The 23821-nt window shown below is 46.3% G+C and overlaps 1 protein-coding gene across 2 annotated transcripts in view; it reads right to left on the bottom strand.

The window, feature by feature from the left end:
* Positions 1–5350: 5350 nt before the first annotated feature.
* LOC310751040 (transmembrane protein 132D-like) overlaps positions 5351–23821 on the bottom strand; it is a 441722-nt gene continuing 423251 nt past the window's right edge. Inside the window, exons 5-8 of one of the 2 annotated variants that reach the window (XM_083589854.1) lie at positions 19944–20149; positions 19096–19369; positions 13503–13694; positions 5351–6984 (exon numbers count right to left, since the gene is read on the bottom strand). In XM_083589854.1, coding sequence (XP_083445980.1) covers positions 5800–6984; positions 13503–13694; positions 19096–19369; positions 19944–20149 — 1857 coding nt within the window. In that variant the 3' untranslated portion in view covers positions 5351–5799. The remainder of the gene's footprint in view (positions 6985–13502; positions 13695–19095; positions 19370–19943; positions 20150–23821) is intronic. The other variant, XM_083589853.1, reaches the window with a different exon arrangement.

Below are 23821 nucleotides of genomic sequence, written 5' to 3'. Positions count from 1 at the left end.
AATGCTGGCTTCATTTGGGAGGAAGCATGGATATAAATTGAATATGCAAATGAGTAATAACACCGACCCTGCAGAATTGCAAGAGCACAACCAATTGAAAAAATGTTAATTATACAGAAGGTATTGGAGCTTGTCGTATCTACATCTGAGTTTTCACAAATTTTTAAAAAAACTTTGTGATTGGCCAAGACACCCATTTGGGTCTTGGATGAGTTTCTAGCCAATGACAGCAAGCCAACTGCTTCTCCAAAGCCCCATTGTGCTGTGGGAGCAGAGAGGCTCAGTGGTAAATCTAACTGAGTGTGTAGCGAGTGTGTAGGCAGCGAGAGAGGTTCTCCATAAAGAATGACACATCCTCACCTGCTCTTTGAGTTGAATTGCAGCAGCATGAAAGAATGGAGACAAAAGAGGGCTGGTTCGACCTTGGGATGTTGATGGGCAGCAGGAAAGGAATGCCAAGTGCTAAGAGGGAAGGTATTGATTGGACGTGAATGGGATGAAGGATAACTGTCGGCTGCAAGGGGGAATTAATAGGTAAGGAGAAGAGAAGCTCATGGGGAGGGTTGGAGGAAGCTGGCAAGTGGGCGGAAGACAATGAAAGAATGATGGAGGCAGTCCAGGTGGGAAGAGAAAGTCACTGGGACATGGAAAGATGCCTTATTTGGTCCATCACAGGGGGCGCTGTGGGTTAAACCACAGAGCCTAGGACTTGCCGATCAGAAGGTCGTGGTTCGAATCACCGCAACGGGGTGAGCGCCCATTGCTCGGTCCCTGCTCCTGCCAACCTAGCAGTTCAAAAGCACATCAAAGTGCAAGCAGATAAATAGGTACAGCTCCGGCGGGAAGGTAAACGGCATTTCCGTGCGCTGCTCTGGTTCGCCAGAAGCGGCTTAGTCATGCTGGCCACATGACCCAGAAGCTGTACACCGGCTCCCTTCTCCTGTAAAGCGAGATGAGTGCCGCAACCCCAGAGTCGTCCGCGGCTGGTCTTAATGGTCAGGGGTCGCTTGACCTTTATAGGAATGTAGGAAGCTGGTGATACAGAGTTGGATCATTGTTCCATTCTCAGTAATGTGCTTACCAAGAGACGCCAGGAATTGAATGCGGGACCTTTTGCATGTGAGGCATGCAAGCCTTGGCGCTTCCACAAGTGGGGGTGGATCTGTCTTGCAGGGGGTGCAAGGCATGACCCTGTCCACCTTGACCACTTATCCTTTCTCGGGCTACATTTGGAAGCCTGTGTTGTGTGGAATTTGTTAGGGATGGAAGCAACCAAACAAACAAAGAGGCATTAGCAGGGGCCTAGGAAGCACTGGTGCCTATTCCCTGTCCATTAATATTCCACACCTGAGCCAGTCCATTGGTTTCCCCAGCACACAGCACTATGGACCAAAACTTGCCTAGATGAAAGGGTTCTTTGTCAACCGGGTTCCTAGCTCACATCACCACGAAGGCAAATGTGTAGGTGAGGCCAGACACAGCCTGCCTTAGATGTTCCAGGCCACTTAAACAGCGCTGCATTGATGGCCGTTGCACAAACGTCATCCAGCAGTTTAAAAATGCATTAATTGCATCTTTGTACAATAACCGAGGGGCAAAATGCCCAGGCTGAGCCCAAACGACTTCTCTCGCTTTGCGTTTGTGTCGGGCATATGAAAAGAGAAAAGAGATCCCCTCCTGGTTTCGGCACTTGCTGTAAAGGCCTTCACTTCATTTCCACACTGTTCTGACTTGCCATTTCCCCAGTGGCTGTCTTGCCCTTTGTTTGCAGACATTGCTGCTTAACCCCATTGCCTGCACTAACTGCATGGGGTGGGATTATGGACTAGATGAGCCCTTGGTTCTCTTCTCATGCTGGGATGTGTCTTGAATCATGCCTTTGGCTTTCCTGTATGGAGGACAGAAGTGTGTGTGTGTGTGTGTGTGTGTGTGTGTGTGTGTGTGAGTGTGTGTGTAGAAATGAGCCCACTGTACAAAGGTAACATTTATATTCATTTCCCCACCCGCTTTTGCCTCTGGCCTTGCCCAACCACTGGCATGTGGCCCTTGAAAGGTTGCCCAAAGGGAATGTGGCCCTTAGGCTAAAAAAGATTCCCCTCCATTAGAGGCAGTGTGAATGTCCTAGTTGTTGAGTTTGACCATTCACTTTTTAATAGAAAGCTGCCATATACCAGGCTAAGACCATGTGGTCTGCCTAGCATAGTGAGACAATGACTTCCCATCACAAGATCTTTCTGACTCGTGATTCCAGGGATTGAAGCTGGGACCTTGTGCACAGGATCAGTTGAAGACACGTTGCTGCCTGAAATTAAGTACAAAATGGCACCCAACCTGCACTTCATGCAAAGGAGCCATCTGGACTGGCAAACGAACTTTCTGCCATCAGTGGAAACAGCACAGCAACTTTCTGAGAGCAGCATACCAGCTTAGGGTGTGCAGGGGAGGCCATGTGACACATGCACGGTGCTCTGTCCTGCAATACTTTGCCTTTGTTGCCTGCCCGCCAGAATCTGCTGCCCGAGGCAGCTACCTGACTCTGCCTAATGGTTGAGCCGGCCAAAGTCATAGAGCAATGCAGTCCTCACTGGATGACAATGCACATCTGTACCAACATCATGTGATCCACAGGGAGGGATGGGGGAGAAATTTGGTTCAGCTCACATTCAAAAGTGGGTGTGGGTGTGCGCGCACGGGCGCAAACTGAAATGTAGCAGCCCTTCAAAATGTGCACTTCTCTGAATTTTGCAGTGCACTTCTCCAGTCAAATAATGCACACAATTACATGTATATTTTGGCAAAGTGTGCTTAAGAAGGCATATTTTAGCGAAGATAACATTAAAAAAAATTATATTAGGGGAGTATTCTTGGGAAACTGTATATATTGGGAGACATTTGCACTAAAATGCTGATGAATTTTCATGAGGATTAAGAAAAAATCGCAAACCAATGTGGAAATGAACTGCATTTAAGATTGGAAAAATGGGAATCCGGGACAAACTGAAGCTGATAGATTCACCCATTGATGGCCGCTGGGAGATGACTGCCCACTAGTACTTAAAATGCTGATCCATACTTTTCTTAAAAACTAAATAATGTCTAGTCAGAACATTTCAGAGCCTGAAGTGGGCAAATTCACATGGTGATCCCCACCCTGGTTTAAAAATAACTGATTAGTTAGCTGCAAAAAAGTTTTGTTTTTTAAAGAAATGATGCAGCAATTCTGCCACCTGCCATTGCATCTCATCTTTGCCCAATGGTAGGACCGGAATAAGTCACGCAATTTTGTCAAGCAGTTTATTCTACAGCTGGCTTGTCAATTTGTTCTCTCTGCTCCACGCCCAAAGATGATTGTATCTGAAGTCCACCTGGTAGCTTAAACCCATTGCTTGGATGCTCACTCGCTGCTTTGCTTCATCTGTGTTTCATCCATTATCTAAACGAAGTGTGAAAGTCTCTTCTGCAGCTACTTACCACAGCACTGTGAGCATGCAGAGTTCATTCATCTTCATAGTCAGCTAGCTGGGAAAAATAACTCCTGTTCTTAAATTGCATCTTTTGGCTGCCCCGATGTTCGTTTTCTGGATCAATGCAGATTATTATTAACTGGCAATTATTTTTACATTTGGTAGAGAGAAATAATCTCTACAAGGAAGAGGCAGATCACTGGCAGAGGAAGGTGCACCCAGGCAGTATTATATAAATTCTCTAGGGCTGCATTTCTAAAGCATTAAAAGTTAACCCCACCTCATTTTGACTTCATTTAGACATGCATATTCATCATTTGATGACTGCAACATCAGGTGACAACTTGCATATCTCCCAATGGTATATGAGACAAAAAATTCTGAACTTAGAAGCTTCCTAATCAAGGAGAGGGCTAGGTTGTAACTCTCCTTCCTGAAATAATAATAATAATAATAATAATAATAATAATAATAATAATAATAATAATAATAATAATAGAATTTTTATTATTTGTACCCCACCCATCTGGCTGGGTTGCCACAGCCACTTTGGGTGGCTTCCAACAAATATAAAAATATAATAAAACATGTAACATTAAAAACTTCCCTATAACAGGGCTGCCTTCAGAAGTCTTCTAAAAGTTGTATAGTTATTTATCTCCTTGACCTCTGATGGGAAGGTGTTCCACAGAGCAGGCGTGACTACTGAAAAGGCCCTCTGCCTGTAACTTCACTTCTTGTAGCGAGGGAACCCCCAGAAGGCCCTCAGAGCTGGACCTCAGTGTCTGAGCTGAACAATGGAGGTGGAGATGCTCCTTCAGTTATACAGAGCTGAGGCTGTTTAGGGCTTTAAAGGTCAGCACCGACACTTTGAATTGTGCTCGGAAACGTACTGGATGCCAATGTAGTTCTTTTAGTAGAACTGGTGTTACATGGTCCCGGTGGCTACTCCCAGTCACCAATCTAGCTGCCGTATTCTGGGTTAGGTGTAGTTTCCAAGTCACCTTCAAAGGTAGCCCCATGTAGAGTGCATTGGAGTGTTCAGAGTAGCCTGGCAAGAGAGTGCGCAGGCAGGTAGGGTCTCAGCTGGCGTGGTGGAGCTGGTAGAGTGCAATGGAGCTGTCTCAGGTGGAGCTGGTAGACAGCTGCCCTGCACACAGAATTAACCTGTGCCTCCATGGACAGCAGTGAGTCCAAAATGACTCCCAGGCTGCGCACCTCGTCCTTCAGGAGCACAGTTACCCAGGGAGTCCCGCACACCTGCACCTCAGTGATGTCAAGAGATTGGGCACTTTTAAGTCCCAGAGTCAGGACTTCAAAGCATCACTGCAAAGAACCCTTCACTGTACTTTTAAACGCCCAAGTCCAAGGCTTTGCAACCCATCATCTGGTGGGCTGTAGAGCCAATGGACAACAAGGAGCAAACTTTAAGGCATTCACAGCCGCATCCCTACAGCTGGCTCTTTATTCCATCGTCACAGATGTTTCCTTACCTGTTCTTTTTTTCACTTTCTATGTGCTCTTTCGCACAACATGAAAACCAGTCCTGGAAATCTTGGGGGATGTTGCAGAACTTTAGCACTCACCTCCATGTTAATTGCTTCCAAAAAACAATCCATTTGCAACCCTGATGACTTGTGGGCATTTTGTGTTGATGGAATCTGGGGCAGTATACCGACATTCAGTTCCCACTATTAAAATTTAGCACAGCATGGCGGGATATTGATAAAAAAACCACAGTTTCAAAACACAACAAAATATTGCAATGTAAAAGGAATGTTAGAAAAATCGAGACAGAAGGGCTGACATTATAACAAGTAAAACTCTCGCAATAAACCCCATGTCTGAATGCAGTCTACTTGACCCACATCTGATGCCACATATGGGGGAAAAGGTCTTATGGGGTAAATTAGAAGCCCTGGCAGGTCAGGTTTGTCCTACTGGCCAGATGAGATTGCATGATATAAAATACCTAATTTTGCATTGGAGTTTGCAGATTAGTATTGGTTTCCTGTGCAACCTCCCCACAAAATGGAATCTTGTTTGCTATTTTTTCAAAAAATTTATTTTCCCATGTAAGTTGCCTTCCATCAGAATATTTCCCAAACATCTTTTTTTAAGAACCACTGAGCACAGGTAACAGTTGCTGCTTGGGACCTTTACCCAAAGTGCTCCTCAGGGTTCCATTGAAACCAAATCATCCACCATTTTAATTGTTCACAAATGGTTGTAGGTTTTTTTGTTTTTGTTTTGTCCAAGTTCGCCAAATTAAAGGCAGAAAGGTGAGTGGAAAACAAAAAGAAAGCAAGAAAGCAAAAGGATTTCTAGTGTACTGTTATGCATTTTCATGTAGCCGTTCCATATAGTTCCTTAGTTCTTTACATCCCCCCAGGTCCATGTCCTGACAAACCCACTTGATATCATCCTCACTGCTGGTCAAGATAGAGTTGACGGTAGGACACCCGCCATCTGAGGAGATGGTGGTGAAAGTGGTGAACTTGACTCGCTTCCGTTTGGAGGTTGGTGAGGCGGTCTGCTCGCTCTTCTGCTCCTTCCCTTCGGGGGTGGCAGTGGGGTCCGAGGACCGGAAGACTTGGCCATTGAGGTTCTTCTGGGTGTTGGCATCCAGGAGGTACTTGCTCTCCTCCAAGTCTATGCCTTGGTCAATGGCCGTGATGCACTCCTCTTGCTGGGTGGAAAAATTGAGGTGGTTCTCCAGCAGTTCTGTCCTATTGCTTAGTCCTACCCAGTCATGAGAGTGGCTCAGGCCTTCTTGCTCTTCAAAGGGAGCCTGCTTGTGCCTATACTTCAAAGCAAAGGTGATGCAGTTGATAAGGAAGACTAGAATGGCCAAGCAAAAGACACCTAACAAAGCATACATCCCAATCTCCAAGTCACTTAGGCCCCTGGGTGTCTCCACAAGGTCGTTCTCTTCCAGATCTCCATTGTTCATTGGCAAGTCCACCTGTGCCGGCAAGCTGGTGAAGTCTATTGGGATGTTTTGCATATGGCTGTCATCATCTAGAAGGCTCTCGCGGTCCTCCTTTTTACTAAGAATTGACTTTTGTGTGCTGGCCCCCCTGGTTTCTTCCTGGCCCATCGACGAGCTGTAATAAGGCCCATCTTGTCGAGACCTCTCCTGCAGGGTTGTCTTCTGATGCCTGTCGCTGGTGTGGTTTTCCAAGTGCACACCAGCCCCAACCTGCTTGCTGTCACTGGTGTTGGGGTTGGCATCATTTTGACCAAACTTGACCTTGATGTTCCCAGTCCCGACAGCCATGACGCTCTTCCTTTTAGATTTCTGGCATGATTCACTGATCACCATCTCCACCTTCACCAACAGCCCCTGGCCTTCTGACTCAGCAACGACAAGGGGCCATTTGAATTTGGGGCTCTGGAGAATGGAGACCACCTTCTCATCTACAGATGTGGCCACCAGAGAGAAGTCCTTGACGTCATAGAGGTCCAACGGCATGACTGCCCCATCACTGAACTGGATCCAGCAACTTATAGCAGCTTCCTGTAGGGGAAATGCTGACATCATCATTCTGAGAAACCCATCAGAGTTAAAAACCACAGGGTTGCTATGATACAAGGAGACAACATAAGAGGCATTTCAAGTTATGCATGGTGGGAAGAGAGAAAACTTTTTCTTCCTATCTCATAACACTAGGACTCGGGGACCTCCGATGAAGCTGAAAGTTGGAAGATTCAGGACAGACAAGAGAAAGTACCGTATTTTTCGCTCGATAACACGCACCTGACCATAACACGCACATCGTTTTTAGAGGAGGAAAACAAGGGAAAAAACATTCTGAATGAAACAGTGGATGTATCATTTTTGTGCTTCATGCTGTGGCCACAGACATGTGATCTGATGGTGAATTTGGGGTGACCCAATGCAAAAATCCTGAGAATCCCTGTGGATCCATGCTTTGTAACCACGTTTTTGCACCATTGCAGCCCCAGGCAACAGTGGGTGTGTGATTTTGGGGGGGGCAGGCTGTAGCCATGGACATGCTATGTGCTCTGATGGTGAATTTGGGGTGACCCAATGCAAAGATCCTGAGGATCCATGTGGATCCATGCTTTTTAACCACATTTTAAGTGGGGAAGGAAGGAAAAATACAGAATGGACAAGGAGCACGAGAGGGGTGTGCAGAGAAGCAGCTGGCTAAGAATGCAGGAGAGGGGTATAACGGGAGGGAGGAAAGGAAGGCAAAAGTTTTCCCTCACCTACCCACCCAAGCCAGCCAGCTCTCTCTCTCTCTCTCTCTCTCTCTCTCTCTCTCTCTCTCTCTCTCTCTCTCTCCCCCTCCCTCCTGCATGTTTTCAGCAGCACCGGAGCACAGAGACGACACTCTGCTTGCCTGGAGGGGAGGGGCTTTCCCTGCTCTTTGTTCCGTTTGAGCAAACACAGCAAGGAAACAGAGGAGGGTGGGCAGTAAGACCCTGAGGCAGAATGCAGGAAAGCAGCCACTTCCTCTTTTCAGGTTTCCCTTCTCCGAGACGCGCGATTTGATTTTTGCCTGATTTTTTTTGCCATTTGGCTCCAGGGACCACACATTCGCTCAATAACACGCACAGACATTTCCCCTTCCTTTTTAGGAGAAAAAATCTGCGTGTTATAGAGGGAAAAATACGGTACTTCTCCACACAACACTTAATTAAACCATGGAACTTAATCCTACAAAAGGTAGCTACTGCAGAAGCTATCGTGAAGGAACCAGAAAGCTTTCCTGAGGTCATACATGAACACAACATATATTTGTAGAAAGACCATTTGAAATGAAATTCAAACAGAAATAGACTTCCATCTAATTAAAAGCCGAGGACTTAGTACAGGAAGGTGCCTTATGCCAGGTGTTTCTGTCTAGTTCAGTATTGTCCACTCCAACTGGCAGAATTTCTTAAGGGTCTCAGAAAGAAGTAGAACCATGTTTTTAGCTGGAGATGCCAGGGATTGAACCTGGGTCCTTCTGCATGTAAAGCAGGGGCTCAACCACTGACGTCACTTGAGCATCAGGGTGACACCATCTGATTGCCAAGTAGGTATGGTTTCAGAAAACTGACCTTGCGAGCCCAAACTGGCACAACTGGCAAGCCAAAATTGACCTGCAGGCCAGAAGTTCTCCACATCTGCCACACATGGTCATCCCAAAGTTCACACTGAGCAAACTGAACCTCCTTTTCCTTTTTTGGTTCACAGTGGAGAAATATAGAGCAGACCCCTTTCCCTATTCCTGAGCGTCCCACCGCCCCCCCCCCGCAAAGTGCTTCAGTGGCAGATCAAAGAAACAATCTCTCCAGCCTGGAGACGCAGCTATGGAGGAAATTTAATTCCACACCGAGCCATTCGTTTTTATTTCAATTCTATGAAAAACAAGGGCTACGTTTTAAATAGTCATAGGTAATAAGATTTGTTTTCCACAGAAGTGGTAAGAGACTTGTATCCCCCCTGAGGTCTCTGGTGCATGCTTTGAAACACTAATAAATTGCATGTCAAACAGCATCACAGGTGATTGGATCATTTACTACTGCTCTGTATTCAAACTGGGAGGGGGCGCGCGCAAGTAATTACTTATTATATTTATGATTTCTAAAAACCACTTTATATAAAAGTCTCCTTGCAAAGCACACAGGGCATGAGGGAATGCAGGCCTTGGACCTAGTGCTAGCCAGGAAGAAAAGCATCAGAGTCCTGAGGCTCCCAGGATTGAAAGTGGGCTTCTAAAAGCTCTTGGCCCAAGTTCAGGGTTCTTGTTTTATCTATCTTTATTTCTTTGCTTACCACCTTTATCTTCACATGGTTCTTCTCCACATTTCAACCAGGAACAGTTCATTCAGGACTGTGAGCCCAATTTTCTGGAACTCCCTCCTAGCTGAGATGAGACAAGCCCCTCTCCCTGCTGAACTTTGGGCACTTGCAAGCTGTTAAGTTGTGGGTGACATATCAGACAACACAGCGATTCTTCAAACAGCTCTTGTTTATTCACAGGCCAAAACAGAACTGAACTGAAGGGTTCAGCCAGCCTGCTTATATAGAGCTCCACTAGAATGCAACAGTAACCATTTTCTGTAACTATCCAATCACTGAACGTCACTTTCGATCCCTTATTTGCATATGTGGACCTGAACTATCTACAGTATCCCCCTGCTGGCCCAGGGTGAGTACTTCAGTACATAACACAAGTTGTATTATGTCTGTTTACTGAACTTAAGTTTTTGTTTGTTTGTTTGCTTTAAGCTCCATATTATCTTGATTGATGAGCTGTTTTATTGTTTGGGCCATGCCCAAGACAATTTGCTGCCTGAGGCAAAGGACAAAATGGCACACATATGCACCCATTCCATATACAGGAGCAAATCCTGGCAACAGGGCATGGCACGGGCAGATCAGCAGGGTGCTTATAAAGCTGGAAGGCAAGGTGCATGACACACAGCTCTCTCCTCCAATAGAAGGGGATGGTTAGGGAACTGAGGAGGAGGATTTGAGCAGCACCACTGCCTCCCAGCAGATTCTGCCTGAGGCAGTCACCTCACTCAGCCCAATGGCAGGACTGGTCCTGCTGTGTATACAACTTTGTGACCATCTATGGAGAAAACCAGTCTCTCAGTGGACCAGATTGGGATGGACCAGAATCCAGGGCCAAAGCATGCAGAAAGTCCCAGGTCAGCATCTCCAGTTAGGCTTTCTGTCTGAAACCCTGAAGGGCTACTCTGTGCTGAGCTAGATGGGTCAAAGGTTGGATTCAGTACAAGGCAGCTTCTTAGATAATAAATAGATAAACCTTGACAAGTTCCTGACAATGCTGACACTGTGTGGAGGCTCTTACTGTATGCTCAACATCCCTCCCGCTTTCCCCTCGCCAACTGCTTTGCAAACCCAATATTGACCTTGGACACAGAGGAAGGATCACTTAAAAGCTCCCTGAGCTCTTTTCTAGTTTTTGGCCTGCCACCTGGTTTCATTTCTTCCCCTGACCCCCCACTGCACTGAAAGGATGGATTCGGATATGACTCAATTTCCTTGGGAAGTGAAATGCACAGCTGGCTGGGGGCTTAGTGCTACCCAAGCCTGCTCCTTTTGAGCTGATTTCAAGGTAGCTCTGCTGCATTTTAGCTCTGCTGGTCAACAAAGGATGAACTGCCTGTCCTGGCTTTCTAGCCGTGTGTCGCTTGATTGCTGAACGCTACAAAGAGAAAGAGAGAGAATGTGCATTGGGGAAGGGGGAGAACTTCATTCTGAGTGCTCTACCAAGGCCTCAGCCTTAGGTCACCTCTTCCCATCCCCGCCAAAACCATCTGAAAGAGAGATGAATGAGCATCATATGAATGAGCAGGAAATTTACCCAGTATTCACCGTCTAATTTGCCAACGCCTAAATGATATTGAGCGTCAGAACAACTTGGCCACAATAAGGAAATTTTGCCCATGCTATGACCATTTTCCGTCTTCCCACTTTGATTCTCTGGCACCCTATCTGTATAACCTAGCAACTCCAAAATATAGACATGCTTTTACCCTAGCAAGATTGAATGTATTGCCCTCGGCTGTGCTTGAGGGACGATTCCAACAGATTCCATACGAAAAACGCTTCTGCCCATGCGGATATGGCAGCACCGAATCAGTGGTGCCTGCCCTCCTCGCGAGCACACTCTACAAAGACCTGAGGAACGAGATTATCACCCCTCTTTTATTGCCCATTCCGGGTTGCCCAACCACTGCCACAGTGTCTTTTCTCCTGGCAGATCAAGAGAAGCAGATGACTGCAAAGGTTGCAACGTTTCTAGCTGGGGCAATCAGAATAAGGTCCACTATTTGATTGCTGATTCAGGACCCTAAACTCTGTTTTATATAATCAACCTTTTATTTTGTTCTGTGCATATCACAGTGTTTTTTGTTGCTATGGCCGATGGCTGACGCAAATAAAGTTTCATTCCTTCTTCATTCTTCTACCCAGTATTTGCTTTGATAAAAGGGTTTCAGGGGGTGGAACACAACTTGAGGGTCAGCAACTGGTAGTTCTTGGGCCGAATGAATGCACACAAAGCCAATCTCATACACAAAAGAAGTCTGTAAATAGGAATGGGAGAATCTCTCAATTTCGTTTGCCCCCAGTTTCTCGTTTTTCCACGCATCAGTTCAGTTGTGCACATTGCTGCCTCACTTTGAGTTTATTATTTTTTAAGTCCTCATGAAAATTCACCAGCATTTTAGTGTGATTTTCTCGTAAAGTACAATTTGTGTGCAATTTTGTCCAACATAACCCCCCCCCCCCCCGCAAAAAATATAACTCATTTTTATGTTACTTTTGCTAATGATGGAGGCAGCTGCCCCTGCTCACCCTGCCTGCCAACCTCACCTACCGGGGGGACAATTTGAATAAAATATGGGGGGCAGGTAATCCCCACCCTGCATAATTGATCAGTCCCCTTTACTCCTCAACTACATCCTTGCTTCTCCCCTCACAGCTTGCCCCAAGTCCTACCCCCATTTAAAGGGGAGGCAGGTGCCTAACAGTGTGGTCTTGGTGAAATGGATTATAGTTCTATTTAAGTTATAAGCTTTGATTTCTTAATGTGCATATTTGTCCATTGTATGCAAATCTGCATTCTCCTTTGTCTTTTTTGTTGGTGGACTACAACTCCCATAATGCCTAGCTAGCAGGATCAGCAGCCAGAGAAGATAGAAGTTATAGCCGAACAACATCTGGGGCCCCAAGGTTGAGAAAGTCTGCTCTAGATGGTTCCTCCAGCCTCCATGCGTTCTAAACGTTCCTCAGATGAAAACAAGGACATTTTTCACTCCCCTGCAACTGACCCTCCTCGATTTCACATTTTTGCACTGACCCCCCTCACAGAGCATTTCCTATCAGAAGAAGGGCGAGTACCGCCACCACTGTCAGGGACTGTGCTAAGGAGGGCTACACTGAGGAGGAATGGTGGGAGCCACCTGCTCCTGCTCCTGAATCTTCCCAGGAGCAGGAGGACAGCATAGATTTGGAACAGTGGTTTGCAGAGGGGCATAGTTCAGAAGGCAGAAGCTGGGAAATACTGGATGGGGAGCAGCTAGCAGAAGAAAAACTAGAAGAGAGAGAGACTTAACAGATTCACAGTCTCTGGATAGCATCCACCCCCCTTCTCCAAAGTCACGGAGAGCTCAGAAAGTGTCAGAACAGAAAGCACAGAAGGGTACAAGCTCAGATTACAAGACATAGGAGTGACGTAGATTAATAGGGACAGAGGGCGGAGCATCCCTTAATTGGGAGCACCGCCACTTCTATGAGATGTGTTCTTTGTTCTCTTGCTATGATTATTAAAGATTCTAACTGGTGAGGCGTTCCTTTCGTTTGATCTCTTATCTACTGCCACGGGGGGGGGGGGAGCTGATTCCCTGAAGTCTGACAACCACTTGACCAACAGGACATATGCCCTCCCCCGTTTGGAGAAAACTGCTTAATCCCCATTTCACTTCATTTTATTCTTGGGTAGATATACAAAAAGAAAAACACACACTGATAAATAAATTTTAGAGAGGGGCAAGATTAGATGTGAATGCACAAAGCATTTAAAATAATAATAATCAAGACTCCTTGCGCTCAGCTCAGCTCCTCCTTTCTTCCCGCCCAGGGTAGCCCTGTCCTCTGCCTGCCACTCAGAGCCGGCCATGTCAAGTGAGTCTGGGCCCCAACGGCAGCAGCCTCTCCTCCTTCTTGCTGACTCTCCAGCAGCTGCTACAAGCTGTCCAAGAGAGGAGGCTGGCAGCGGAGGCCGTGGGTTGCTCCCTTGCAGCCACAGCTGCCACCACCGCCATTGCTTGGGACAAGTGCCAGCTCATCCTTCTCCCTGAGCTTGGCAGCAGTTGGCACTGGCGGGGGAAATAGGGACATTCTGAGATTATATCAGAAAGCCCGGGTGGCTTTCCAAATTCTTCGACTCTCCACTTGGAGGGTATATGCTTGGCTGGCTGGGAATTGCCCAAGTACAGTAGGCCTCAGAAATGGCAGCTTGTCGCTAGGCAAACGAGGCTTCCTACCTGTTTTGGCACCTGGAGGATTTCCTGGGCTACCGCCGTGGCAAAGATGGCCTTGTTGCTTCCTGGGCTCAGTTGTAAGGAGAGGGAAAGCCCAGTCACCAGCTGGACCCCCAGGTCAGTAATAGTCACCTTCTCGTCAAGGACAGTCACAGTCTTTTCAGCCAAGATGGCATCAGAAAGCGGAGACAAAATCTGTTCAGGAAAACGGAGGCAACCCCGTCAGAACCCGCAAGGAGAGTCATACTTCTTAAAAACTTTTTTTAATATAAAAAGTATAAAACATTTCAGTCCCAACTTTCCTTGATGGATTTATTTATTTATTAGCAGACTATCAATAAATATTCCCTGGGCGGCTTATGACAAGCATGCCCAGGACAGCTAACAACAAAAGTAAGTAGAAAAATGACCGGACAAACAAATTGAAGGTAGCAGCAAAATCTACCAAATAATAAGCCCCAAGTAAGCAATTATGGGTGGTACTGTGGGTTAAACCACTGAGCCTAGGGCTTGCCGATCAGAAGGTCGGCGGTTCGAATCCCTGCAACGGGGTGAGCTCCTGCTCCTGCCAACCTAGCAGTTCGAAAGCACGGCAAAGTGCAAGTGGATAAATAGGGACCGCTCCTGCGGGAAGGTAAACAGTGTTTCCGTGCGCTGCTCTGGTTCGCCAGAAGCAGCTTAGTCATGCTGGCCACATGACCCGGAAGCTGTATGCCGGCTCCTTTGGCCAGTAAAGTGAAACGAGCGCTGCAACCCCAGAGTCGGTCATGACTGGACCTAGTGGTCAGGGGTCTCTTTACCTTTAAGCAATTATGGAAGAGCAGCAGCACCACCACCAACAACAACTACAACTTAAATAGTAGGAATGGAAATCAATAATTGTAAAGGGCAAGGCCTTTCTTCTTTGAAGGAAGCTTTCACACAAGAGGTAACACGGCATCCATCAAATGGCTAAAGTAGACCGTAGGGTAGAAGTCAACCTGGTACCCTCCAGAGAATCATTCCTGGCCATTCATCATGCTGGGCTGGGGTTGATAGGAGTTGTAGCACAATGACACCTGGAGAGCATCATGTTGCCTCTAGGGACCAGCTGTGAAAAAGGCCCTTCTGAGAATGGGAACCTTGACAAAAGACAGCTCCTGCAGGTATCCTGAAAAGGCAAGAAACTGCAAGGCTGCAGTTGGGGATTTAAGAGAATCAAATTCAATTCACATTTGCTTGAAAATTTGTACCTTCCAGGCTAATGGTACATGTATTGAAAAAACAATCAGCCCTTGAGTTTCACACTTCTGTGAATTTCATGGTAATGTTTTTGCTCAAAATGTTTTGAAAACACACTTTAAAATTACGTTATTTTAGGGTCATATAATTTAGAAATGCGTAGCATGAGGTAAAATACCTATTTGGATACAGATTTTGTGATCATATGCTATTTCAATGCATAGTTATTGGTATTTTTAATACATATATTACATTGCTTTATGTAGACCGCTTAGAGGATTTTGCCCCTTAAGCAGGATATAAACTTTGTAATGTAAATAAGCATTTTTAAAACAAACAGATTTTTTTTTAAAAAATAAAAAAATAAAATTGCAGTTTGGAACAAAACTAGGATGGAACAGACCTATGAATGAACACAAGCAAATCTGACTTGTTTAATATTCTGTTGTTGTTGTTGTTGTTGTTGTTGTTGTTGTTGTTGTTGTTGTCCTGCCTTTCCCCCAGATCAATCATTCAATCAATCAATCAATCAATCAGTAAAATTATCAGCTCAAATGGCAGTGATAGTTTTATCTATCTATCTATCTATCTATCTATCTATCTATCTATCATCTATCTATCTATCTATCTATCTATCTATCTATCTATCTATCATCTATCTATCTATCTATCTATCTATCTATCTATCTATCATCTATCTATCATCTATCTATCATCTATCTATCTATCTATCTATCTATCTATCTATCTATCTATCATCTATCATCTATCATCTATCAACTATCATCTATCATCTATTTGTCTGTCTGTCTGTCTATCTATCTATCTATCTATCTATCTATCTATCTATCTATCTATCATCTATCATCTATCATCTGTCTGTCTGTCTGTACATCTATGTATCTGAACAGACTTTTATGTTAATTCCAATGTGAAGCATCATTTTTTTAAAAAAAAATATTCTCCCCTCCCCCTTTCCTGTTGTGTAGGGTGGAATGACTCTTCTATTATAGTTCCTGCCACAACATATATCTACATCATCCTTCTTGGCTGAAAAAGATTGTTTCCCCCATATGCTAATTTAACCCAAAGATTCATTGATTAATTGACTAACAACGTCATACAATCATTCAATCACATTTCCTTCAATCAAAATTAGTGATTGAAAACAAACAATGGGGACAAATTATGGGCAGCTAAACAGAACCCCTCATTATGTTTTCGTCTCCCTTCCCTCCTGTCTCCCTCTGTTACCCATCCCTACTGTCTGACCTTAGATTGCAAACCCATCGGGGCAGTGACCTATCTATATATATTTTTTATTTTTGCTTGCATTACAGAAGACTCTGAAGAGAAGACAAGCAAGGCTTATGAAAAGTGAATTAAACAAGATGGATGTGAGCTGAGCTATCGCTCTCTAAGATCTTGGCATTTCAAAAGCAGCTGACTTTGACGATTTCTCGAGTGACAGGCTATACATATTCTTTCAAGTGGATAGGCCAACTAGCCTTCCCCACCTCCCTCCCTCTCGCTTCCAGTTCCCTTCCCAGATATACATTCTCTATATTTATGGACAGTCACAGAAGGCAAGATGAGACTCTCAGCTTTTGCAACATATAAATATAGATTGCTACCGAGGGCTGCAGTCTCCCCACTTCCTAAAGGCTACCTGTTGAGGAAAAGCAATTTGGTAAGGATAAGGGGCGAGTGGTCTGTGAAGCAGGGCAGCATCGCTCACCTGTCTTCTGAGCACTGAGCATCACTGCTGGTTCCTGAGAGGGAGAGGGGCAGGAAGGGCAGCATGGTGCAGGTGCAGCAGCAGAGCCAATCCGACGCTCCTGCCGCCATGCTTGCACCACGCTGAGCTCCTTGCATCTTGCCTTTCCCCCTCTCAGGAACTGGCAGTGGCTCTCTGTGTTTGGAAGGCCTGTGCTTCCTGCTCATTGCAATGGGAAGGGCCAAGCCCTACCACAAGGCAGAGTGAGACAGCTTCCATAGCCAACAAATGCTGAGGGATGGAAATTGGCTGGAAAGGTGTGCCATGTGGTCTGCCCTGCAGCTCCTTAGCTAGCTGGCTGCCCTTGCATGGCTGGCACACCTATGAGGTGACCTGAGGTGACCCACCTCACGCTGCATGTTCTGGGGGGGGGGGCAAGAGATCTTGATCCGGCCTTGGTGGTTTCCAATTCAGCTTTGGGTAAGCTGAAGATGCAACCAAAAGCCAAAGCCAAGAAGAGCAGCAGCTTTGGCTCATGGAATACCCCTATTTTGCCAAGACTCTCAGGCATGTCCAAAGTCCGTTTCGGGGACCTAATCCAGCCCACTAGTTGGTTTAATCCAGCCCCTGTGGCAGTTGATATCCTGGGGTAAAATCCTAAAAAAACCTCAACAACATCAATCCTAAAAAAAGGGTTGGCCCTTTGGTCAGCTCTTCACTCCATCAAATCTGGCCCTCTTTGGAAAAAAGTTTGGACACCACTGGATCAAGAGGGAACACTCCTGCAAAATGTCTGCATTTCTGCTGGTCTCCTCCCACCCCACCAGGGCACAGGCCCAGATCTGTGAGGAGGAAGTCTTGGTGGCCCACCTTGTCTCCAGTGCCAAAAGGTCTTGGGCCAGTCCTGGCTACTGGGATATGGCCAAGGCAGTTGTCTATTGCCTAATAAGCACCTTGGGAAGTTCTATGTCATAAAAAGTGGGTGCTTTCAAAATATAATATAGAAAGTTTTCATTAAAAAAGAAAATATTGGGGGGGGGAATACAAACTGGGCGTACCCCACCTCTTTCCCCCAATCTATAGCACTGAAACGAAGAGAGACTGAAAGCTGCTAATATCAATATGAAGGGAAATGTTAACACAACCATATATTATGGAATGTGGCAGGTACACTTTGTCCTGTAGAGCCTTTGTTCGTTTACTGGATGAACGGAAACCAGTCTGCCATGAAAGTCTCTTTCTCTTTTGCCCTCTAGCCACACAATACCAGTTTTAGGTCAGTTTTTCAGAAAGCGCTATGTCCTAAATTACATTATACAGTTTTTGTACTTTTAAACCCTTCGTTTCTTTCTAGTTTCCAGCTGTCAATGTATTCTTGCTCCCATAAACCGATAACCAATTAAATGTGTATATAATGACCTTTGGCTTTCTCCACTGAATATACCCAACAATACTATTTCAGGAGGTTCCCCCACCCCCCAGTTTTCTCAATATTTTTGTTATTTCTACAAAGATCTCTTCCTAGAACTGGGAAACTTTAGGATAGTCCTAGCACATATGTGTGAAACAACCATGAGCTGTACATCCCCTCCAGGAAGTAGGTGAGGGGGGTTTATCCATTTTAGCTATTTTTGTAGAAGTTAAATGCCAGGAGAGCCAGTGTGGCTTAGTGGTTAGAGCGTAGGACTAGGATTTGGGAAACCCAAGTTCCATTTCCCACTTAGGCATGGAAGCTCACTGGATAACCTTGGGCCAGTTACCACCTCCCAGCCTAACCTACCTCACAGGGATGTTGTGAGGATGAAATGGAGGGGAAGAGAACTATGTATGCCTCAAAGTCTTTGGAGAAAAGGTGGGATATAAATGCAATAAGTGATTATTATTGTGATGGCCTGGGACTCGGGCTCAGGCTCAGAACCAGAGGGGTCTCAGTCTGCACCGGATCCTTTGCCTCAGGTGGCATTTGGACCAAGTCTGGAGCCTGATTCTGAAGAGTCCCAGTCTGCACAGGTTCCCCTGCAACAAGCACCAGCTGGGCCGAGTCAGGGGCTGGAGCCTGCCCTGGCTCCAGATGCGGGGATGACCTCGTTGCCTTCAGCTGGGCCATCACTTACAGCTGCTCCACTACTGGTTTGGTCAGGGGAGGCTGAGGCGCCCCCTGGTTCTAGTAACCCACCGATGTCTCCCGAGCTGCAGAGACTAAGCTCTGAGAGAAGGAGAGACCTGAGTACTCGCAGGTGGAGTGCTCACCTTCGGGCAAAACAGGGAGGTGAGTGGCTGGGGGATCAGGACCGGCCGTTACCCCAACAAAGATAAAAGGCTGTCGGACCCCACCCCAGGTTGCAGGAGCAACATTGCTGTATGCCAGACCCTGCCTGAGATCCTGTACCTGTCCTTGCCTGGTTTCCTGCCTCGTGTCCTGCCTTGGCCCTGTCGGACTGACTCCTAGCGGAACCTTTGGATTCTGAACTGGACCTTGACCGCGGTTCTCGGGTTACCCCCGGGCCCAGCACAATGATGATGATGATGATACCTTATGTATTATTTTCAAATAGTTTTTGAAAGACATTTTGCATCATCATGCTGGGCTAGGTGAATATATGATCAGATCCAGAATGGCTGCTCTTCTGCTTTTTCCCAGCATTCCTTTCCTCCTACCTGAATCGTCGTCATCCCCAGCTCTTGTCCAACCAGCACCTGCCCGTCTTGCAGCTTTGCAATCCTCGGCTCTTCCACTTGTATGAAATCGCTCACCAGCTCAGTGATGTCGACTTGCCAGTCTGAGCCCAGCAGGTAGGCCATCTGCCCGCCAGGATCTGAGGGTTCGGCTACAAACTGTGTGAGCACCCGCACCGTGGCATGCTGGTACTGGAGGGTGCAACCTCTTCCCTTCCGCTCATCCTCCTCTTCGTCATCGCTGTCCCTAGCTGGCCTGTCAAGGCAAAAAAAGCAGAGGAGTTGGGCAAAGAAGAGCGCCTTAAGGTTGTCTTAAAATCCTCCCAGTGATAGGGACATAGAAAGCTGTCTTGTATCAGGACGGAATATTCACCTAACTGGCCCAACACCATCCTCTTTAAAGAAGGGTCTTTTCCCCAAGCAGGGGAACACACTGAGGACCCCAGCAGGATTGGATCCTCCACTCAGCAGCTGGTGAGTGGAGGATTCAATCCTGAGGGCTACAAGGTCTGCTCTGCCAGCATGTTCGCTGCAGAGAATGCAGTGGCAATGCAGCACCCAGCAGGATTAAACCTGCTCTCTTCAGTGTGGTCAGAGAGTGCCCTTCTCCTAAGTCTATATTTAATTAGGGTTTATAACCCCTGGGTCTGGATCTGCTGGATCTGGGTTGGGTACTCTTTGGGTCAACCTGGGCCAGGGGGTGGGAATTCCCAGATAGGATCCCAGATCAGGCTGGGGTGGTGGTGGTGCACAACTCTAATGGCAACCATCTGCAAAGAGTGCACAACCTGCATCTAGACCCAATAGAACAACCTCAGTCAAAAGCCCACCTCTTATTTGAGACGATGGGGATCCGCCACCCCTTGATCTGATTTAACTCTGTGTCAGAGACCTCGATCTGCAGAGGGAGGCGGGGCACCCACACAGTCATCTCCAGGGGGGCACTCAGATGCTGGTACATGAAATGGACACGGACGTTTGATTTCCCTTTCATTTCCTTCCCGTTGACAAAGACGTAGTCGCATCTGTCGGAGACCTGGGAACAAGAGGAAAGGTGGGTGAAAGAAAGCAACAACAATGAAGTCCCTAGGTGAAATTATCAAATCTGTATCTCGCTGGCAGTAGTCAGAGGTGCAGTGGGATGGAGCCGATCTCCTGAGACCAGTGTTACTGCAGCTATTCTGGATGGGGGTGTGGTGGTATCTGGGGCTGGCAGGATGCTGATGAGTGCACACCGGGGGGAGAGGGGCTGGAGTCTGACTTGGGAGAGGGGGCCAATGATTTGTGGGGACTTCTACTGACTAGGAGGCAAGAATTAGAGGCATGGGAAGCTTCAGAGCTGGAGGGTGGAGCACGGGATGGGTCAGATGAAAAGGAGGAAGAGGCAAGTTAAGGAACAGGTACTTCCTCACCCTCTCCCGCACCACTTTCTCCCAGAACCAGGAAGGGGATGAGCTGAGGAAGCTTCCACACAGGCTGGGTGCACGCAGCCCATCAGGAGGAGGCACAGGTAGAGGGGAAATGGTCCCCTATTGTTGCAACTACTTCAAAGAACGTAAATATGGGAATAGCTGCCTGGACACTAGACTGTTGTGCGTGGTATTCAGATCTGTAGAAACAACTATGTGTCATGGACTGGCTGGATGCAGAGGAGTGGAGGGAGGAACCAGCTGGAGAACCTCCAAGGGCACCCACAGAGGAAGAAGAACCAGGGGATTAGAGGTGGGACAATGATGAGTGGTCAGAGGGAGAAGAGGGAGAAGACTGGGAGGAGGAGGTGTCGGAAGCTGAAGGGGCAACAGGGTTTATTGAGCAGGAAGAGGCAGTGGCAGAGGGCAGTCCAGAATCAAGGCTGGAAGGGAGTGGGAGCAGGCTGCTGAAAAAGCCAGGAAGCCTCCCCCTCCTGCTGTGACCAGCTCTGCAACCCCCTGGTCTCCCAGAAGACAGAGAGGAATGAAGAGGGACAAGATGACAAAGCCTTAGGCTGCTAGGGAAAGACCATGGGGAACTCAATGGTGGGAAAGCAGGGACCTTCAGCCTTCAAAACTGCTTCATTAGGGCAAGACCTACTGGGAAGAGTTGCTGTGATCTCCAGGCCTGAGCTGCAGCATCTGCCCAGCACTGACCTGACCGCCATGCTGCTCCACTCCAGCTCCATCCAGGTGCATGGATCCTGGTATTGGAAGGATTGCTCCACTCCACCACACCCACCAGTACTGCTCATTGGCTGAAAGCTAAGAGTGAAGGGACGGGTCTTAAGTGTTTCATGCAGCATCTTCAGTCCATCATGGGACTGGGGCAGAAACAGCCAGATCCCACTTGCTATCACCCCCCGCCTTTTCTTGCATCCAGCTTGTATCCTGCATCCTAAATACAAATCAGGACAAATGAAAGGTATGCTGTGCACGGCTCTGGTTGCTGCACGTCAGAAGATCAGACAAGTGGTCTATCTAGTTCAGCATTGTCTGCACTGATTGCCAGGGTTCTCTTGCAACCCTGTCTTGAGATGCTAAGGATTGAACCTGGAATCTTCTGCGTTCAATGCTGTGCCTCTTCCTGGTATTCTTGGTGCTTCCACCCTTCCATTCCATTCATGACGTCACATGATTTTATGAGCTTCTGTCAGTCTGGTTCATAAATCACACTTTCCCCTGAAGCTTTTCGCCCACATCTCGGTGAAATGACACAAACCCGTTTGTTATAGGTTGTTAAAATATAGGCGCAAAATGCACGTTCAAATAATTTATTAACTCCCACTTTGCAGTGGTGATGATCTGAAGGAATGATCTATTAAAACCCTGAACTCTTTTTTCACAATCCATTACCAGCCAGGCCTTCTGTTCCATTATGATGGTGTATTTAATATTTCTGCCTCCCGAATATGCATGATCTTGCACTTATCTGAATTTAATGCCATTTTCTACTTTTCTGTTTAAATGCAGAGTGGATCTAAATCTTATTGAAACATCAGAAACTGCTGTGGCATAATTTACATTCAAGCATTATTTTTTCTGTCTCTCCCAAAGAGAAAGACCTGCCCAGAATGCAGAAGAGTAAATCAGTGTTCAGATGCCTTTGATTGCAGCTAACCACAGAGCCATAGCTGTATATTGAATCCTTAGAGCTTTTGAAAAGTATTAGGTTGATATAGCTCAGAGGGAGAACCGTGTTAGCCTGTTGCAGCAAAAACATCCTCTATTCCGCCTTGGACTCAGACTCCACCTGGAGTCCTGTATCCAGTTCTGGGCACTACAATTTAAGAAGGATATTGACAAGCTGGAACATATGCAGAAAAGTGGGGTCAAGATGATCAAGGGTCTGGAAACCAAGCCTGATGAGGAACAGTTGAGGGAGTTGGGTATGTTTATGCTGGAAAAGAGGAGACTGAGAGGAGATATGATAGCCATCTTCAAATACCCGAATGATTGTCACATGGAAAATGGAGCAAGCTTGTTTGGAGCCAAACCAATGGATTCTGATTAAAAGAAAGGAGAGTCCAATTGAGCATTAGGAAGTAAAAGCTGTTCAACAGTGGAACGGACTCCCATGGCAGGTGATGGACGCTCCTTTATTGGAGTTTTTTAGGCAGAGGTTGGGTGGCCATCTGTCAGTGATTCTTTAACTGTGACTCCTGCGCAGCAGTGGGTTGGACCACCATTGACAATTTCTTCCCTGGCATTCAGAATGTTACAAGCTGCTGAGCTGAAGTACAGAATATACATACGTAGACAAAGAGAACATCACGAAACATTCCTACCCACATACAGTGGAATTTGAATTGTTTATTTTCCCCATCAATCATCATCATAATCTATTGAATTTATATCTCACGCTTCCTCCCAAAGGAGTCTAGGGAGGCAAGCACATCAACATTTCCAAAACAAAACAGCTAAGCAGTTAATCATTCTAAAAGCAATTACGATAAATAATGTCTAAAAGCAGTTACAGTTAAAAATGTTCCATAAGTTGTTGTATTGAAAAACATTAAAAGCAGTATCCTCCTCTACTCTAAGTGTTGCCTGTAACAGCATTCTTCTGCCACCCAAATGCGTGGGTAAATGGGAATGCTTTCAAATTCCTCCTGAAAGTTAATAATGATGGAGACAGGTGCACCTCACCAGCGAGGGCATTCCAGCTACAGGGTACCACCACTGAAAAGGCCCTGTCAAGGGTCGAGGCCCTCTTGGAGCCTTTGGTGGTGACAGCACACCCACATGGTTTTAAGGTCTTGAGGGACAAAGAGTCCAAAGAGTTAAAAAAAATACCACATGTAAGAAAATGAACCTGATGATGGACTAGAAATCATGCAGAGTTATATCACAAATTGAACCTAATTCACATTCAGCTTACGAGGCACTGGAACTACTTTCAGGTACCGTTCAGATATTTTTGAACAAATGCAGTGCTTTTCATTCAATCTAGAATCATAGAATTGGAGAGTTGGATAGCTCTAGCCATCTGAGATATCTAACTAGATCATTCCAAACACTGTCCATCCCTTTCTGAAGGCAGTAGGCTTGATCAACATAGACCTATTGAAATAATGGACCTTGTTCCATTTCATTGGGTCCACTCTGAGTAAATATATATAATATCTCTGCTCCAGCCCATCATTTCACCACCAGACCTCTTCTGTCCTCCTTGGGCTGAGGCTCCCCAGGAAAGTCCTTTAGCAGCAAATGTGCTTCTCCAAGATCCTCATTTGATT

The sequence above is a fragment of the Podarcis filfolensis genome (assembly GCF_964270895.1).
Source record: "Podarcis filfolensis genome assembly, chromosome: 16".
NCBI lineage: Eukaryota > Metazoa > Chordata > Lepidosauria > Squamata > Lacertidae > Podarcis > Podarcis filfolensis.
Note: the sequence above shows the minus strand (reverse complement) of the source record. Positions and strands in the feature narration are given on the sequence as shown.